Source organism: Nesoenas mayeri (assembly GCF_963082525.1).
Source record: "Nesoenas mayeri genome assembly, chromosome: Z".
NCBI lineage: Eukaryota > Metazoa > Chordata > Aves > Columbiformes > Columbidae > Nesoenas > Nesoenas mayeri.
The window spans coordinates 3,284,847-3,304,438 of NC_137542.1; the positions used below are offsets into that span (position 1 = coordinate 3,284,847).

At 36.6% G+C, this 19,592-nt stretch overlaps 1 protein-coding gene across 1 annotated transcript in view; it reads right to left on the minus strand.

The window, feature by feature from the left end:
- ADGRV1 (adhesion G protein-coupled receptor V1) overlaps window positions 1-19,592 on the minus strand; it is a gene marked incomplete at both ends in the record, with an annotated part of 263,072 nt that overhangs the window by 131,601 nt on the left and 111,879 nt on the right. The window contains 4 exons of the mRNA XM_080362309.1: window positions 14,481-14,581; window positions 16,762-16,922; window positions 18,277-18,416; window positions 18,588-18,837. Of these exons, the coding sequence (XP_080218435.1) occupies window positions 14,481-14,581; window positions 16,762-16,922; window positions 18,277-18,416; window positions 18,588-18,837 (652 nt within the window). The remainder of the gene's footprint in view (window positions 1-14,480; window positions 14,582-16,761; window positions 16,923-18,276; window positions 18,417-18,587; window positions 18,838-19,592) is intronic.

A 19,592-nucleotide genomic window follows, 5' to 3' on the forward strand; every position in this document is an offset into this window, starting at 1 on the left:
AACAACGAGAGGGCAATTATGCTATTGAACCGACCACACAGTTGGACTGAGGGTAAAAGCAAACTATAAGGGAAATATTTGTCTCCAGATTTCTACCTGATGTGTGGGGAAGTCTTGGATGCATAGGGAAAGGAAAGGGAAATTACGGTCTGATATGACTAATGCGTGTTCCTGATTTATCAGTGATACCTGACTTTTCCGAACAGTACCCTCTGTCATAGGAAGCCACTACACAAAGCTTTGCAAATCTTGTTTAGAAAGCTCTGGCAATATTAAAATTATGTTCAACAATGTGACCTAGCAAATAATTTATTTTTGGGCACGTACTACAATCAGTTCATGTATATCATTCTATCTTAAGAAAACCCACTTTATTAGTAAGTAAATGACAGCTCATAATTTACTAGATTGCTTGAAGCACATTAGTTTATAATTATCAAACAAAAGCCTGCTCTTAACTTCATGAATTTGTTTCTTGCATCTGATGAAAATAACCTACAATGCTTCATTGAAAGTCTTGACAAGTGGGCACAAAACAATATTAGAAAGCAGAACGTTGAGCTTGAGTTGATAATACATCTCAGTTCCCTCTGTTTCAGACTAGAAATGCTGAAAATTAAATTACAGGGACTCTATCCTTTTATTTTATTCTACAGAACTACAATCCTATTTTTAAAATACATTAAATAAATGTAATAAATTCATCTGAGGCTCTGAAAGCGTGGTGTTGGACCTTGGTTGAAATCTAGCTACTACAGATACAACTCCTTCAACTCTTCACCTGTATAGTAGCTCAAAAATTAGGATGGTGCCAAATAAAGTTCTACTAAGCATTTATTTTCTCCAGTTTGGTATTCCTTCAGTGTTTGACTGCAGTTGTGTGATACACCAGATTGTATAACAGAACTGTCTAGGATTATTTAGCATCCAAGATCATTCAGTGCATGTCAGGATAGCATCATTACAAGTACTTGTGGTCTGTTTAAGACTAAATTGTGGATAAACTTGAAATAAGCCATGTGGAGCTGCAACACTTTTATTTTCATCACTGATGGCAAGTGATAACCTCCTAAACTGGATTAATCTTCTGTTTCTTTCTTTCTTTCTTTCTTTCTTTCTTTTTCTTTCTTTCTTTCTTTCTTTCTTTCTTTTACTTTCTTTCTCTTTCTTTCTTTCTTTCTTTCTTTCTTTCTTTCTTTCTTTCTCTCTCTCTTCCTTCCTTCCTTCCTTATCTATCTATCTATCTATCTATCTATCTATCATCTATCATCTATCATCTATCATCTCAGTCAACAACCTTCAGCAACTTAAAATATTCTGAAAGGATAATACAGTGCAATTTTCAGGAGAAACTTCAGGCAGAAAATATGTCTAAACCTAAAGCCAAAGATGAGTTCTTCTCTTCAAATATCTGTTGGTAATGTTTAGCACATTGTAAGTATCACAAACAGTGCGTAACTTCATAAACTAATGAAGCTACAAGTGAGCAACTTGTATACAACTATGAAACAATTAAGCAGGCAATGACCTACTGAAAAATAAAGGCTTGCATTAATTTGGTTTTGCTTTATTAAAAAAAAAAAAAAAAAAAAGTTTCCAGTTTTCTAAAACTATATTAATGAATTAGGCAGTGAATTTTGAAGAGCGGATAGCTTGTGTTATACATAGCAGATCCCTCTAGAATATTTTAATGGTTTGAAGATATCATTGTAAGTAATTTCAGAGGCTGGAAAAATAAACTGCTTCTTTTTTCCTTTGATTAATCTACTGGAATCTGACATTTATCAGGCCCACTAATAACACCTGTGATCTCAGCATTTCTGGACAAAGGCAGTTTCTGAAGGTGGTGAAGCTTAGTAAGGACACTCAGAATTGTGAAGGCTGGAGGAAAGAATGACGTGCGCCTTTCGGCAGACTGCTTAGATCAGCACTGATATGTTGTGTTTCCACCTCCAAAAGTGAACTGTTTCAATATAAAGATTAAAAAAATTAAACCTGAAAGACCTAAAGCATTAGCAAATGCTGTGAAAGTTACCACAGCTCTGTGCATGCGGATTAGTGCCTTCAGTGTCTAAACAGAAAATCAACATAGCCTTACATTTGCTTCCTATACCAGGGAAGATCTATTAGCACAATTAAGATCAAGTTCACCTTTGACTTTACCCTTTTAGTAGTACCCAGCATAGAGGCATAGGACAAAGCAAGCTTAAAATGTAAGTGATAGAAGCCTCCAAGCTAAATTATTTTAAAACTCTTGAATAAACACACCAAGAATACATTATGGAGTAAAAATTTCACAAAGGTAGAGGAAGATAAACGTGACCTTTCCATCACTAATTCATAGGATTTTATACATGGAAGGCTGCTGAAAAGCTAATGCTTTAGACTTAGCAATCACACGGTGAACATCACCTCATCCAACTTCCTTATTTGCTTCTATTCCACTCCTTTTCCAGTGAAACCACATTTATGCAATGCTTTAAGAAAACAGCCTGATGTCAACAAAACATATTTTAACAATAAATAGCATTTATTATCAAATACATCCTGGAACTTTTTGCTCTTCAAAGTTGGGAAGCTGAGACACCCAAAATAATAATTATCCAGAAGTGATTTGTTGCTAGATGTCTGACCTCAGCTACAAGTTAGTAATGAGCACAGAATTAGTGTCATATATTTGTCTGCATAAAGTCGAAGGTAAGGTACTTGTTTTTACAAACTATAAAGACTAATATATGAACATTACTTTAAGCTGACCCAGGTCAAGGGTAGGACTCTGTGCATCACAATGGGTTAATGACTTAGCAATCATTAAGATGAGGGTTTAGGCACACATTAGCCACCAATGTACCCAAAACTCTGCTCTAAATTAAGAGACTGCACGATCTGCACTAACTAAGGAGCACGGTTTAATCTAAGGATAGATTTTGTTAACAGAGCTCAGTCTTTTATCTCCTGTGCAGACCTTTTTGACAATGTTCATGTAATTGTCTCCAGCTAAAGTTCACTACTGTATCTAGGTCACACGTTACACTCAAGCACAACCCACAGTATTTTAAAAATACTTCAGAAATAACAAATAGCACCAACTATGAGCCACTTATACGTGTGAATTTAGAAAGAACAGACAGTTCTGTATGTACACTTTTCACCTATGTGTTTCCCTATGTGCCTCTCATTTTGTGCTGAATCATGCACATCTACGAAAGAGATGGCAGGAAGATAAAACAGGTGGGTATGTTAGACTTAGAGGACTGATACATCCTCAAGGGACACACTTAGGTTATATGACTTCTTGATCTCTCTTGCAAACTTTGTTCTCATTGTGACAACCCATTAAAAAAAAAAAGTCACCTATCATGAACCAGGGCTTCATTTTTTGCTTTAGTTTTCTGTCTGTTTGTAGTGGGTTTTTGTTAGTTTGTGGGGTTTTTTTGTTTGGTTGGTTCGTTGGTTTGGTTTGGTTTTGTCTCGAAAAGAGAAATTATTTCCTAACTTACCCTCAAGGTTGAATTTTCCTGATTTTGAACCTGAACACTGTAGAGCTCAACAACCCTAAAAGCACACAAGAAGGGGATCTGCTTGGCCTTGTATAACAAAGTGAAAACATTTGTATGGCCCCCCTTTGCCACCTGCTTCTGTAGAGTGGTGCAAGATCATGCAGTTCTCTACCAGACCACGGACGAGAGCAATGTCTGTCCAAAACTGTTGCAGGACCCAATAAAATACTGTGAGTCTCTGGACAGTATCTGTGCAAGGACCAAGGATAAATACTGGTTGGGGGGGCTAACACTTTTCATCAGAAAATCTGGCTTTTGGGTAGAGCAGGCATTTCATGGGTAAATGGTGAGACGACTGGGTGTTGATTTGATGCAGTTCTCTTTGTTTACTCACAGACAGTCCTAAGGCCCTGAATTCCTGTGCTTTCCAAGTTACTTCTTGCCAGCTGACCCACAATTATTGACTAAGGGAAGATTCCTATCCCATTCTAGCTGTGAAGTAAAAACAAAGTTGTTGATTATCTTGTGTTTGCTTATTTCCCTCTCTCTTCTCTCCTAGAAACATATAAAATTCTGTCATTCCCAGAAGACTTTCCAGCCACACAATTTCTACTGATGTACGTGTCTTGTGTTTAAGAAGCTGGTTTCAATTATTTCACCTTTCTTATTCCAAAAAGATCTCTCCTGGTTCCTTCATTTTCTTTGATTGTCCACTAGCTGCCTAGCTATTAATTTAGAAAGAACTGAGCAGCATTTAATATATGATGTCTCTTCATTGACTGGATTCCCAACAAAATAGCACCTCAGTGGTTTTGAATAGTTTTCTGCAACGTTTTGAAGCAGGTGACAAGATCTAGGCATATACTTTGCAATTTGGTTACATAAAGCAATCTTTTAGATGGCTTGAGTTTCCAAATCCTTTACTATAAAAAGAGAAGGTTCCCACTGAAATGGAAATATGGAAATATAGCATAGCCTATGATCAACGATCATGGTTTTGTAAGTCTTTTTTTTAATGACTGAACACAAACAGTTTATTTATTTTCAGCACATGACCATATACTTCATATGCTCCTCATTTCTCCCTCTGGCTAATATACAGCCCAAACTCTTCATTAATTATTTCACTCATCATTCACTGTCATTCCCAGCATTTATGGATTCATGGTCATTTTTTAGAGTCTATTCAGATCAGCATCTGTATTAGTACTTTGCTGCAAATCATATTTTATTTAGCACAAGATACTGACATGACCTCCATGGAACACTAAAGAATAACCAAAATGGACATTCTGTCTTGTCTTTCTGTTGTGACCTGTTTGTTTGATTATTGTAAATACAAACACTGCCATTTTCAAAAGACACTTTTTTACAACAACAGTAAAAAATCATGATGTGAACAAAATCCTATATATAAGTGTATAAAATTCTGCTATAGCCTGCGTATTAAACTATCAAAAATTATAGAAGTGTATTTAATCACACTTAACTGTAATCATTAGTAAGCTGATATTTAGTAAAATCTTATTCATTTATTTCAAATGCTATTAAGACTCTGGTACGCCTAAAACTACACTTGCCATATGAATCTCACAAGGTCAGGCTCTGGTTTCATGTATACCAATAATTAATCCAATTAAGTCTTGAAAAGGACTTGTTAATCTACTGCTTATGGAACATTAGCTGCCTGGAAGATATGAAGAAGTAGGTCATGAGAAAACTGGCAAAGAAAAGGAAACAAAAAGACAATTTCAAAACATTCTTGCACTTGTAAGTGAGCAAACAAAGTGACAGTGGTGGAGTGAAAACAGGAGCTGAACATTCAATGGTTGGTATTATTTAAATTGTCTGTAAAGGAAAATCATCGAGGTGCTATTGTTCACGAAAGCCTATGGATTTCTTTCTCCACAAGGCAAGATAAATTAATAATGGTTTGGAAGGTTCAGATTCACACTGCACAGCTGTTTCTAGGGCCAGAATTTATGGGTAAAGCAGCTACTGCGGTTCATCTCTCCATCTAGACAGGGCTGAGGAAAAACCTGTAGTGGGGAAGCAAGCAATGGGAGATTGGCTAATTAGGAGGAGTAATATATATCTACCTTTTCATTAAAGCAGATGAGCATGCATGAGTGGACAGAACAAAGCAAGAGGAAGAAAGGAGGCAGAAACTGGGAATGAGAGCTGAAAAATGGCAATGAAAAGCATGAAGCAGAGAGAGGCAGCAGTGTAACCTGCTTCTCCATAAGACAGAGGGAAAAGCAATGAATAGGCAACTTGGGAATGTTTCTGCCTATTCCTCTCTGTGTGTGGTCCCCAACTGTTTGTGATGTTGGGGAAAAAAAGAAAATAGGGTATAATGAAAAAAGAGCTGGAAGGCATTAGCTGATAGAAATCTCATATCTTTAAAGTGATAAACAGAACATTTGACTGTTTGCAATGAAGACAGGAGGTGTGAGATAACGTAGCAGCATTCTAACATATGGTATAGTATTGCTCATATATCTGAGTTCTGGCAAACACTAGAAGATAATCTATAAGAAGACACTAACAGCCTATGCATTGACACTACGTGGTGACTCAACACAGAAAAGTGAATAAGGGTGGTAAAGTAACATTATCCCTATGAATAGTGAAAGCAGAAATACATGGGTACTGCCGTCGCAATAAATTACCAGTGAGACACCAAAATCCTGTGTTGGCTGATGAAAAAACTTAACATAAAATGTAAACAATCTGTGTATTTCGAATCTATTTCTTACATGTCCCATCACCCACCATGACTCCTAGAGCACCACTTCTTGCCCTCCCTCCATCATATATCAGCTGCTTCTACACCTCCACACTCCCTAGACTAAGATCTTAAAAATCCACTTTTATAGGGACTGCATTGCTTTTTATTTTTGCCTGAGCTTTGGGTATCTACACATGGGATCATGTGTATTTCAAGCCTCTCAGAGCCACAGCAGCTCGACATCTGATGGAACTCCATAGGCAAGATGACTCCCTCTACTGGAAAAAAGGGAAAGATGCTGCAACAAGGTCCCAGTGGCTAAACCGCTCTTCTCATCTCCTGACATCTCGAGAAAAATTACAATTTCTTCCACTACAAATCCCTGATTAGCTCCATCTTTGATTATCTGATTCTTCTTGGATATTGCAGACTCACAAGTAGTAACATAATTTAATAGAGATGGGCCCTCGGAGCCTGATCGTAAAACTGAATTGCTCTGCTGCAAAAGCATTCAATTTGGATTACTCTGCTATGAAATTGTCTTTTATGATGTAAACTAATCCCCAAATAGTTCTACTAATTACTAGGTTGAAACTGCTTCTGAAAAAGAAGTTGCATGAACACTCTGCTCTGTCTTGGTGAGAATGACTGAAATCAGCTAATAAGTAATTAAATTAGTAGGAAGCCTACTAATACAGTTGCTGGCAGGAAAGGTTTAGGTGTTAATTCTTCTTGCAAAGGTAACAAAGAACACAGGTGAGACTCCAAGAAATGCCTACATGTTGTATTATACCAGAACGTGTTATCAGCAGGACTAGGGAATACACATCGCATACCCTGAAGCAGAGTGACCGTTGTTGTAAAACAACTATCATTTATTTACTGAAATCATAAAAATGTCATTTAAGGAATTGGTCAAAGCAGCTTATCCACCTAAACATTCTTAGTGATGTATTTTTTCCCTTCTGACATCCCCAACAAGTGTCTTAGCTAGCCGTGCTGGACAGAACTCTGATTTTAACAGAAATGTGTAATTTAAACTAATATTGCTACTCTTCTGCTATATAATATAAATTAATTTTAAATACAAATTTGCTGGAAAACATAATTATCATCCTTATATTTGATAATGGAAGTAAATTATGTGGTATCAACTGAAGCCTAGCGCTGACCCTTCAGAGTGACCCCAGACTCCATGGAAGTAATGCAAGCCAGGTATACACAATTTTTTATTCTTGTGATAACAAATGATTAGCAGAAGGACTGTTTTCCTTTATCAGGAAATATGACAGTAAAGGCCTAGCCGGAAAATCTGCTCATCCTATGGAAACTTCGCTTATCCCAGGACAAATGGAATATTCCGCAATTGTCTTAGCAGAAGTTGTGCAGGGACAGAGAGATTGCACAGCATCCTTAAGAATTCAACCCATTATGAAGTTCCACCTAGGGAGTTAATGGCTGAGTACTCATTTGAGAAACATTCTCATCACTTCAACATCATCAGGTATTCCAAAATGCAAAGAATGTCCAGTTTTCTTGAATAAGTAACAATATTCCTCTAAGAGAAATGGAAATCTTTTCCACCTTTCACTGTAAGTAACACCTGTAGAATCTCCCCTTCTCTAAATGATAATTTTTTAGATATTATTATCCCAAAGATAAGAACACTGATAATAAGTGTGGAAGAAGACCACCTACTACTCATCATTCTTCTTACTGAAAAGTTTCACGTTGGAGAGTAACAGGAAAAAACACATTAACATGACACCAAATTTGCAGAGTAGACACCAATTCTGGATCCCCAGGTCTCATTCTCACTGGCTTATTCTGGACGTTCCCAAAATTTATGGCTTTCTCAGCTTCACAAAGGGCAGACGGTATCATGTGCAGCATTATTTACTGATGTCATGTTACAGCAAGAAAATCAGAGCAAGGAAATTGCAGGCCTAGTTGCCCTCAAAGACAATTAGGTTTTATAAAGAAAATTTCCTCACCCTGGGCAACTGGGTTATAACTGTAAAATAATGCATAAAAATATTTGTTTCGTATTCCATAAGGGGTTTCACATTCCATACGGACACAGAGTTTAGCGAAACTCTGCAACAGGGTTCTCAGAAATGGCTCTGTAATTAGTATTCTCCATCAGTGACCAAAAAGCAGAGGTTTACCATAAAGAAGGACCGAATTGAGCTGAAGGCTCCTCTCTACTGCCAGGACAGGGTCCTGTTGGAGAGCGGCCAGAGGAGCCACAGGAATGATGTGAGGCTGGAATAGCTCTGCTGGGGGACAGGCTGAGAGAGTTGAGGTGTTCAGCTGCAGAAGAGAAGCTCTGTGAGACCTTATTGTGGCCTTTCTGTACTTAAAAGGGGCCCATGAGAAAGATGGGGACAGACTTTTGAGCAGGGCCTGTTGTGACAGAACAAGGGGTGATGGTTTAAACAAAAGGAAGGAGATTCAGGCTGGACATGAGGAAGAAATTGTTGCCCCTGAGGGTGGTGAGAGCCTGTCCCAGGTTGTCCAGAGAGGTGGTGGATGAACCATCCCTGGAGACATCCCAGGCCAGGCTGTACGAGGCTCTGAGCAACCTGAGCTGGTGAAGATGTCCCTGCTCATGGCAGGGGTGGCACTGGGGGAGCTGGGAAGGTCCCTTCAACCCAAATCATTCTATGATCCTATACACTTTATAAACTCCCCATATCCAGGTACATATGACATTTTCTTTTGGGTTTTGATTATATCTGGAAGTTTGGAAGAGAAGGGTTATGATTAACAATACAGCAGAAGTAACATTTCACAGTTAATGCAGAAGGCTTACACTTATACAATGGCAGAAACTGCAGGCTCTATGGTCATTCACTCATACCCTGCTCCCTCATCACCTTGTGGAGATTTAATCACGTCTTTAAAATTTATCGTAGTTCTGTCAGAACTGTGTTTTCTATGTTCCTCCTGATCTAAATCCAAATCACAAAACAACAGTTTTACCAATGCTGCAGCCTATAATTTCCAAATATATGTTTAAGAATTTTTTAAACTAGGATTGTTTGTACCATTTCTTCTTTTTCTAAAAAAAAACCCCATAAATGACATGTATGTTTGTATTTCTCCTCAGGCTGGATAATGCACAGCTGAACACAGTAGATATAATTCTTCATGATGCATTTCTGTCAAAGTCAATGGTAGGATGAATTTGGCTTGCCAGCTTGGTAATTATTACAGATGTTAGAGTGATGGATAATGATGCTATGTGCTACTGTAGCTCAAGGACTGGTTCAATTAGAAAACATAAACTTATAGTTTGACAAAAATAGGATGACAGTTCCCCATATGGCCTTTTTGCTATTTGGCCATTGGACTTTATTATTGCATTACTGGCCAGAAGAATAGCAGGCCATTTGTACAGGGTTATTGCTGTAAACAGACTGGGAACGTTCAAATATTGCAGAGGAACAGGGAGTGCACATACACAGAGCGGCTCAGCAGTGTGCACATGAAAACTCTAAGTGGAGAACTCAGCACATGTTCACATCATTTGCAACACTTGGCACATGCTATAGAAATGGCCAACGCATCCACACTGAAACTTAATGAGGACAAGAGGCACCAAGCTGATTATACACGTAAAAGCCATGTACAAAGTGCTTATTCATGTATTTCTGCCTGGGAATCCCCAAGCAAAGCACAGGAGCCATAAGCAATGGTTCCTACTAAGCCTGTAATCTAGGTTTAAAACTGTTTTGAGAATAAAAAAGTTATTGATTAGTATGACTGTACTGAGACACTGTGAAGTATGTTCTCATTGTACTTTAATTTTTCAAATACACAAATCTTCACCTAAATTTACTCCAAACCCAAAAATCTCAGTAATTTTTTCTTCGTGCATTTGAGGTATTGTTGCATGAATTTATAACACGCTGGTTAAACGAACAAACAAAATACTATGACTACTGATCCAAGAAGTAGTGTTGGCTGGAGACATTACAATTCTTTGAGTTATTATCAGAATGGAAAGGAAAAATATATGTTCAGAAATATCTAGCCTTTTATGTCTTTCCAATGAGTTCCACCAAACATCTATTCTTGAATGCTTTACGAATGCTGCATTAACACTAGAAGCTCTAGACACACTGAGAATAAAATGAAGGTCGAATATTGTGAATCACTATTCCCCGTCAGTGATGGAGTTACAGATTCCCGTGAGAAACCACAAAACAGACAAATTTCTGAGCAATGTGCTGAAAAGGTTTGACTGCCATCTACAGACAATAATCATTAGTGCACTGGTAGCAACTGCAGGAAAACAAAACGAAACCAACCCCGAACCAACCAAAGAAACCAACAAACAAAAACACAACACGCACGACAAGACTAATAAAAATCTAACCTGAAAAGCTTCTTAGTTTGTGTTTTCTTTTCTGGTAAAAATATAACTGCTCACATAAAATCAGCTCCTTCATTCTCTAGAGTGGTTTGAAATCTAACAGGTACAATCCTGGTGTCTCCTACTGCCTAGATATTACTAGACAAAAATGCAAAGTGTTAGTATTTTCCTTTTATTTAAACTGGGAAATATTAAGTGCTGATTTACGCATCGTAAGTTCTCAGTTAAAACTGTCTTAAATAACTCCTCTCATAGAAAGTCATTGGTTAGCAAAATTACAAAACTTAATTGTATTGTTAACATATAATCATATGTATAGACTCCAAATACTTGTAGGTGCATATACGTTGTTTCCCTGAAAATAAGACCTATCTCAAAAATAAGCCCCAGCATGATCTTTCAGGAATTTTTAGGATGCTCAAAATATAAGCCCTACTCCAAAAATAAGCCCTACTTACAGTTCATTTAAAAAGTCAATTTAAATAGTGTACAGGCAGCTATGCATTGAAAAAAGTAATGAGTTTTGGAGCAAAAATTAAGAGAAGACCCTGTCTTATTTTTGGGGGAAACAGGGCAGCTGTCCAAGTATCTTCTATTTAAAGTTTTCTGTTAAACTCAGGCTTCCTAATCATGCTAGTTCTCTCTAGGCAGAACATATGCCAATATATCACAACACAAGTAACTGTATAAAGATTTTCCTTCAGCTGTTCAGAACAGCCAGCACAGTAGTTCAGTTCACTCTTGTCAAACAAATCCTTTCTCTTTTCACTCTGCCTTAAAGCCACTTTCTTTTCTTCAACAGCTGCTGTCAAACTGTCTTTATTTCCTCTCCAAGCCAGCTAACTGGCTCAGCAGTTGCCCTGCTAAAATCCTCTTTCAAAAGTTTTGTTCTAAACTTGCAGAATAATTGCCTGGCAAAAGGAAACGAGATGGGAGGATTGAGGATGAATAACAAAAGGACTTAGAACTGTTCTAAATAGTCCCTCTGTAATTAATCTAAATTACTATATACGCACCAGATGACACTGGTCTCAAGAATTATTCTGCACAGACGAGTATTTCATATAAAAGTTTAAAAGCAGTGAATTTGAACAAAAACATAGCAAGCAGATAGAAAAACCTGTGGGCATAAGCTGAAGTTAACTTTTTCAGTTTCAAAGTCCTTCAGCGGCTGGAACTGAGCAAAGTGTTCCAGAAGCCAGAGATATCTGACTTCTCAATATTACCTTTATATATGAAGAAGAAAAGGCAATAATGGCAATTTTATACTCTTTAAGCCTTAGAAGATAATCCTCTCTTTCTTAATCTGTTACTTCTGTAATATTTTCCTGCATTAACAATGACTGTTTTTCTCCACCCATGTAGTACATGCTTTTCATACAGTTTTCCTTTATATATATATATATATATATATATACATATATATATATATATATTTCTTGAGAGAAACCTGCAAGATGACAATGGAGTTACTATTTGGAAACCTGGATTTGTCGGCAGATAAAAAACTTCTAGGTCATACAACTGACAATCCTCTTGTACGTGTATATATATATATATAAAAGTGGTATGTTTATAAAGCTTTGAGCTGCATTTAGCAGAAAGAAATGCAGTAACTTTATATTTTAGTTCCCATTTAGGTCAAGCCTCAAAAACATCCGTTTAATTTCTTTTATACATAGTCTCAAGATAAGTTGACTTAGACTATTTTCATGAAAAATAAATTTTGATTGAACATGCAGTTCAAGTGAAAAATTTCCCATAGCTGTAGCTGTTTTCACCATATATTCTTTGGAAAGTGTGTGTGTGACAGCATGACATTAATTTTATAGCAAAGCAGATCTATCACTAGCCTGAGAATAAAGAAACAGAAGTTTAACAGCTTTATACAACCTGGAATGAAAATTCTACCAGTAAATCAGGGAAATCGTGTTTAGTGTATCTTCAGAAATAAACAAGCAGTTCTTGGACTGAGTGGCAGCTGTAGTCCAAAGATGCTATAAGTCCCGTGCAAGCACAAATAAGGGTAGTTAATGAACTACTAAGTAACTCTAAGGATGATAAAGGTATTTATGAAATAACTAAAGCAAATCTGAGAAGTAAGGCCGGAGAAAGGACTGGAAGAGGTTGCCCAGGGAAGTTGTGGAGTTTCCATCTTTGGAATGATTCAAAAGTCACCTGGATATGGTTCTGGGCAACCGGCTCTAGGTGACCCTGCTTGAGCAGATGGGTTGGACAAGAGAAGCTCCAGAGGTCCCTTCCTAACTAAACCATTCTGTCTTATTCCACATGTAGATTAAGATGTTTCAAGGGGTCCAAAAGACCAGTAAGGAGTCCTTACAGAGGAAAAAAAAAAAAACAAACAAAAGACTTCTGTGTAAAACAAATTCACTGTAAAAAGAAACAAGTTTCTCTGCAAAATATTACCAAAGAAATGGAAAAGTATTGGAAACAGAAAGAATGCAATATGGATAAGTGTAGTTCCATTATACACAAAATACTAAATAATTCTGGGAACACAAACAACTCAACATTCACTACGAAGGAAAAGTAGAAGCAGCTTTTGCAAAATCTATCTTTAGAGTGTTAAAATGTGCTGTAATGCTCTCAGTAATCCTGTTTTGTATAATTTTCACATATGCAGGTGCTTACCTGAGCTACAAGCTATGTGTCCCAAATGAAGCCTGCTCATTGGTATACCAGTAACCATGCACATTACAGCTCCCTGGAATAAACTATCTTTCCATGTAACTAAACAGAACAGTTAAAAAACCAAAACATTTAAAAATTCAGGAACTGAGATGCCAAAAAGCTTTTACTCCCTAAAATGCAAGAAACTGGCAGGTATCCAGTGATCTCTAGATGGAGCTGAGGAACCTTTCCCGCTCCTTCTATTTTAAGTCCATTCGCATGATGAACATTATCAATGCAATCCGCTGTACAACAAAGAACTATATCATGAGGTAAAATGAATGAAATGATGTAGTAACTATGGCAGTATACCAAATATTGTCTGAGAGATACTCCAGTTGGTGAACTGCAGGTAACACGGAGCTGTTTCAATTATCTACAAAGTATTTCCCTAATTTCAGACACTCTTCTAAGAACCTGCCTGCTAATACGCTTAGTATCTCCACATTTAAATTTGTATTTACATCCTCTTTATAGCATTAAAGAGATACATAAAATCTCCCTTTTAAGAAATCTTTCCATAAAGTAATTTTAAGATACTTGAGGTTATTCACAGCTTTCCATTTCACCAGATGTATGAAAGCTGAGGAGGTTATATTTTATAGGACAGAGAGACATATTCTCTTTTCATGTGCTCCTTCAGTTTTCTGACATTCCATTAAATACTATTTGAAAAGGTGTGAGAGAACAAGGAAGACAATTTATTTTCTTTTATCACATAAAGTCTTCATAATTATACCTTCCAACAAATACTAGAATGCAAAAGGGCTTTCAGCACCTGCTACTCAAAATAAACCTTTCCCACAGAACTTAAGAGCACTGACATTAACCTATTTAATAAATAATTATGTTAATGATGGAACTCTTTCATCTCAATTATATAGTCCACCATCAAAACATTAATTGTTGCATATACAGGCCTATCTTCTCATGTGGCTATACATCCGTAAATTTCCTCTAATTATTTTCAGAAATTGGATAATTCCAATTGAATTCCCCATATAGGATATGAATATTGGATTAATTATAAGTAATGTGTTGAAATTTTACATTCTCCAAACACGTTTGCACTGTGGAAAAGCAAAGCAGATCTGTTCAGACGAGGCTATGAAGGTGAGGAAAAATAAAATAAAGAGGTAATTAATTTACACTTAGAGACTTCAGCCTTTTTTCTTACCTGAGTACCCAAACAAGCAACCATCATGTGAGTGAGAAGTTTAGCTGCAAACATTGCACACCTGGTGCAGAACAGGTGGGAGATAATAGCCAAAGTGTAACCTACAGAGAAACAATTAAAAAAAAAGAAGAAGAAGAAAATAAATTTAAAGCTTATTCTATCAAGCTATGCTAGATAAGAACAACAATGCTGGATATCTTGAAGGTGTAGATCACCAAAGGTAAACCCCAAATCCTATAGAGAGAATAAACTTGTTCACACTGGGATCACACATGAATGTATTACCTAAGGAATAACATCTATTTAATGTTTTATAGCATTGGGATCTAAAATAATTGCACGATGTAAACAAATTATTTTTTCAAAGTGCTTTTTTTTAAAAAAAAATTCTCCTTGATATGGATTATTGTCATAACAGTTTATTATAAAGCAAAGGTAACTCTCCAGTTTTCAAACTACTGCGTGCAAAAATGCTTTTAGAAATGAATAAGTAAAAAATTGCCTCCAGCTGGGTAGCATTGCCTTAGGACATAGCTATAACTTTCTAAATGCTAGTCTCCCATTTGAGTTCCATGTAGAAATATATTGTACTCAGAAAGAATAACACTGCTTTTCATTTCACTAATTGTGAATATGAACATGAATAGAAATGGGAAGGGCTCCTTACCTACCAGTAAGTTGTTCTTGCAAGAAGGGCCCTGGGATCACTGAGCCACTATGGAAAACATGAGCTAAAGCTCATGTAAAGTTGTTTGTGCACTTGCACACCCCAAGAAGGGCAGGGATGTGGATACTTAAGGCAGATCTTTTATTCTCTCTTGAGACAGACCGGTTGTTCAACTACAAGCATTTGTAAGACGCAAATTAAACAAATCATTGCAAAAAGATCAATTTCTAAACCTTTCAAAAATTAGCTAGTGATATTTATAAAATTATTTGTGTATGTTAACTTCAGAAATAATAATGTTCTATTTCATTCTACTTTTTTTTAATTTTTATTCTTCACACCTAGGTGGAGATGTTAGAGAAACAATATCCTCGTAGCTCTTGAATCTAAAGGAATTTGTTAATCACTAAATTTAAATATTTATAATCATGCAAGGAAACACCTTCAGCCAGCCAAAGAAGCCAAAAGGCACTGCAGTTACATTCAAGGCAAATCCTTAAGCAGGCTAAACTGTTCTAATTTTTAAAATACATTCTTATGACACATGACTACAGTAAAAAACCAACACTGAAGATATGCAGGTCTTTATTTCTTCTAGTTCAGCAAAATGTTTTTCTTAGCTCCAGTTTCTACAGCACATTGGTTTATTTTGTATTTTTTTTCTCCATTTTCTGTAAAATTTGGCATTCTGTGGCATATTTGTCTCATCAATTAAATTTTTCTGTAGACCAGTAATTACATTTGTTTATTGTATATTGTTTATTATAGTTTGTCTCTTTTTTTTTTTGGTATAAGCTCTCTATTTATTTTTATTATATATTGTTTATTATAGTTTGTCTTTTTATTTTTACTTTCAGTTACACAACATGAGTTAGAAGCTTAACTGTATTTTAAAATCTGCTCTTTTTTTGTCTGCTAAAAAATTATGATTTCATAATTGTTAAATAAAACGACAAGTTTTTATGAAGTAGGTGGAAACCAGAGGGTTTTCTTCTCTCTCCTTGTCTTCTTTTTTTTTTATGGCTGAGCTTCTAAAGCAATTAAGGAGCTTACCTTCAGCCTTTATGGCAGTTTGCTGAGAGGGGGTCAATAAGAGATGTAGCTGCTTGCGCTGTTTTTGTTACTCACACACTGATGATCTAGCATAGAAGCTACAAACCTCACAAGGAGCAGACCCAGAACCTCATTTAAATGCCCTAAGGTCAAATTAAGAAGTCATTTAGCTTGTTTTCCCAGTGACCCCACTGCTCTGAGGTTCCTCTTTGCACAGCGAGAACGCCAGAAGGAAAAATTACTTCAATCCTGCACGCAGGTGAATTTTGGATTTTTAAGCTTCTTTCCTTAAATGAATGATGTATTCTCTCTTGTATGGTTAAGTAAAGGTTCACAAAAAACCCCACATTTCTTTGCTGGACTTTTGTTTCTTTTCAGTGGCAAAATTTGTCACTGTACAAATATTGGATCAGATGGCAACTAAAATATCATTAAGTTAGTTAGCATTCCTCCAATACCCATCTATATAAACAGATTGTTATCAGTTACTGAAATGGTTAAAAATCAGTCTTACTGCTCATCAGTCGTTATTAATGAGAAAACTGTTTTACATCAACTGACCCGAAATGCAGATGAATCCAGAAGAAAAAAAAGCCTCGTTGTATGAAGACAAGTTATCTGTTTGGGCATAAACTGCATAAATGGACATATGAGAACAACAGCATTCCACGTAGTCTGATGTGTCGTCAACAACTTTGCAGAACCCGCTGTCGGACAGCCAGCTGCAAAACAAAATGTTCACAAAGCTGGAAATTGACTTGTCTAATTCACACGGTAAACAAGCTTGAAAATTGTTGTATCTCTCAAAACACTGGGTTTTCTAAAGTATTGCATAAGTTTATCTTTATCTATTGCACATCTTTCATGTGCAGTTTTTAGAATAGCATATTTACATGAAATTAAAACAGCTTTTAAAAAATTATATTATTAAAAAAATATAAAGATATAGTGATGAACTTTGTTTTTCCACTAGAATTTTTTTTTGTGGCCATGTTTTAAAACTTACACAAGATTCACAGTCCCATCTGAATTTTTAAATAGTGTGTTGCTTAAACTTACACAGTGCTTTAGCCCATTCTGAAGAACACTTGCTATTTGCTGTTTTGAAACTAAAATACATGTTCTCCTTCAGTATTGCTGAAAATTTTGGAAAAGGACAGGTGACATCCTAAGCCATTTCTAGTGGAAACCACATTGTTCTGTGATACAATGTCTAGATAAAAGGAGAGTATGCAGGTAAATTCTGCTGCATCTCATTCCTGAATAGTTTATATCAGTGACAGACTGATATAATCCAGACCATCTAATGAAATCATATCTAAACTAACTAGTTGTCCGCAGGATATAGAACGTAACTCTCTCTAATTTCATTTATACTGTGTGAACAGGAAAGAAATAGGCAAATCAGATAATAGGGCATTGAAGGGAATACACAGAAAACTTTAGCACATTGTTTGCAATGGTGTGAGTAGCAACAAGAATGGAAAATGATCAGCAGTTCACCACTTCTGAAAACCAGGATACATCAAGTCAAGCTAGCAGCAGCAATATTAAAAACTACCAGGACATGGCTTTTCTGTCAAAAAGTAAGAGCCCTACAGAGATCATCGTCAAAAGTTATGCCAAAATTCTGGATATTAGCAAATAAGGAATATTCTGTTTCGGTGACTTGAAGCAATACCAGAGACGCAGGTTTAACTCTTTGTAAGAATGGACTCAAAATGTTGCCCGATAACAACTGTAAAGAGTACAATTGACACTAATATTAATGAAGTGATGCAATTCTGGAATTTATGGCCTCTCAGCATTGCCCAACACATCATTACATAAACTAAACAGTACTGTAATGAAAAAAATCAATAGTAGAAGTCTGAGAAATCTCTAAGTTAGAATAACTACACATTTTATTATACAGAATGTTTTACGTGCTGGTACAAAGGCCAGAAAAGTTAAGGGAAAAAGATGGATAAGAAATAGATCAATTTCATACTTGCAGACGATCTAATTGGACTTAATGGGATTTTATACAAATACACATGGTAGAAACTGGAAAACTAAACCGATCAATAAAACAACCTTTCAGCAGCTTGGTTCCAGAGGAGACACAGAGACTTTTGTGGAACAATCCGACTTCCTGTAGCATAAATCCGATAAACAACTTCATTGTTATCTTTCAAAGGGTATGAACTCCGACCCTTCAAACTCATAGAAAAAACCTGAAACAATACACACGACATAAACACAAATTTAATATTAAAATTCAACAGTCAGTGCTCATTTTAATCACATACACACTAAAGTGCTCACATTATTTTAAAGACATTTAAGATGGTTCGAGTAACATATAAATTAATTTATTGAAAAAATAAATTGCATTATCTTCAAACCTTGTTCTTCAAGGCAAGCTCTTTGTCTCCAGTAAGGAACCACTGCTGACTGCTGTATTCTGTGAACTGTACAGATTCACAGCTCTCTTCTTGAAGAGGGGATAACACAACAGAGACCTTTAACAAATGTTCAGGTACTTGAATAAAATCTCCATCTTTTCCATCAAATCTGTGTCCATTGATTTGCTGAGGAAACCAGTTGTGAGCCATTATTGCAATGTACGGGCAGCTGTCAAGGATATTTTTACCTCTGTTGAAGAGGAAAAGCAACAGGGCTGGTAAGTGGAACTGAACTTTCACTATTCTTCACATAATTACTCTAAAATATATGTGTAATTAATATTTTATTCCTTCATCATTTTAGGCTTTATTACATTTAATAAAGAGACAGCTTCAGTTTATGTGAAAAAAGGAGGGGCAGAATTATTATGTATTTTGGCTTCTCCATTTCTCCTCTGGATTTTGCTCACTATGATCTGTAAGAAAAACCATCCCATGGTAAGAAAAACCATCCCCTCGGCGGGGTTCAGCCGACCACGAGGTTCAGCCGAGATTAGGAAGCTCAGAGGGAAACGTACAGGGTCAGCGTGATTCCCGGCGGGTCCTCATCCCCAAAGCCCCGGCAGCCGTTGCGAGAGAGTGACAAGAAGGGTGATAGTAATAGGAAATTCCCTTCTGAAAGGAACAGAGGGCCCAATATGCAGAGTTGACCCTCATCTTAAAGAAGTTTGTAGTCTACCTGGAGCCTGGATCAAGGATATCGCTAGAGAGCTCCCCAAACTGGTGCACCCTACAGACTACTACCTGCTGCTGGTCTTCCAGACAGATGGGGAGGAAGCTGCTTCCCGTAGTCTGAGGGGAATGAAGAATGATTTCAAGGTCTTGGGAAGGATGGTGAAAGACTCAGGGGCTCAAGTGATCGTCTCTTCACTCCTTCCATCTTCAAGTGACGATGTGGGATGGAATAGGAAAATTCAGTCTCTAAATGGTTGGCTCCAAGAGTGG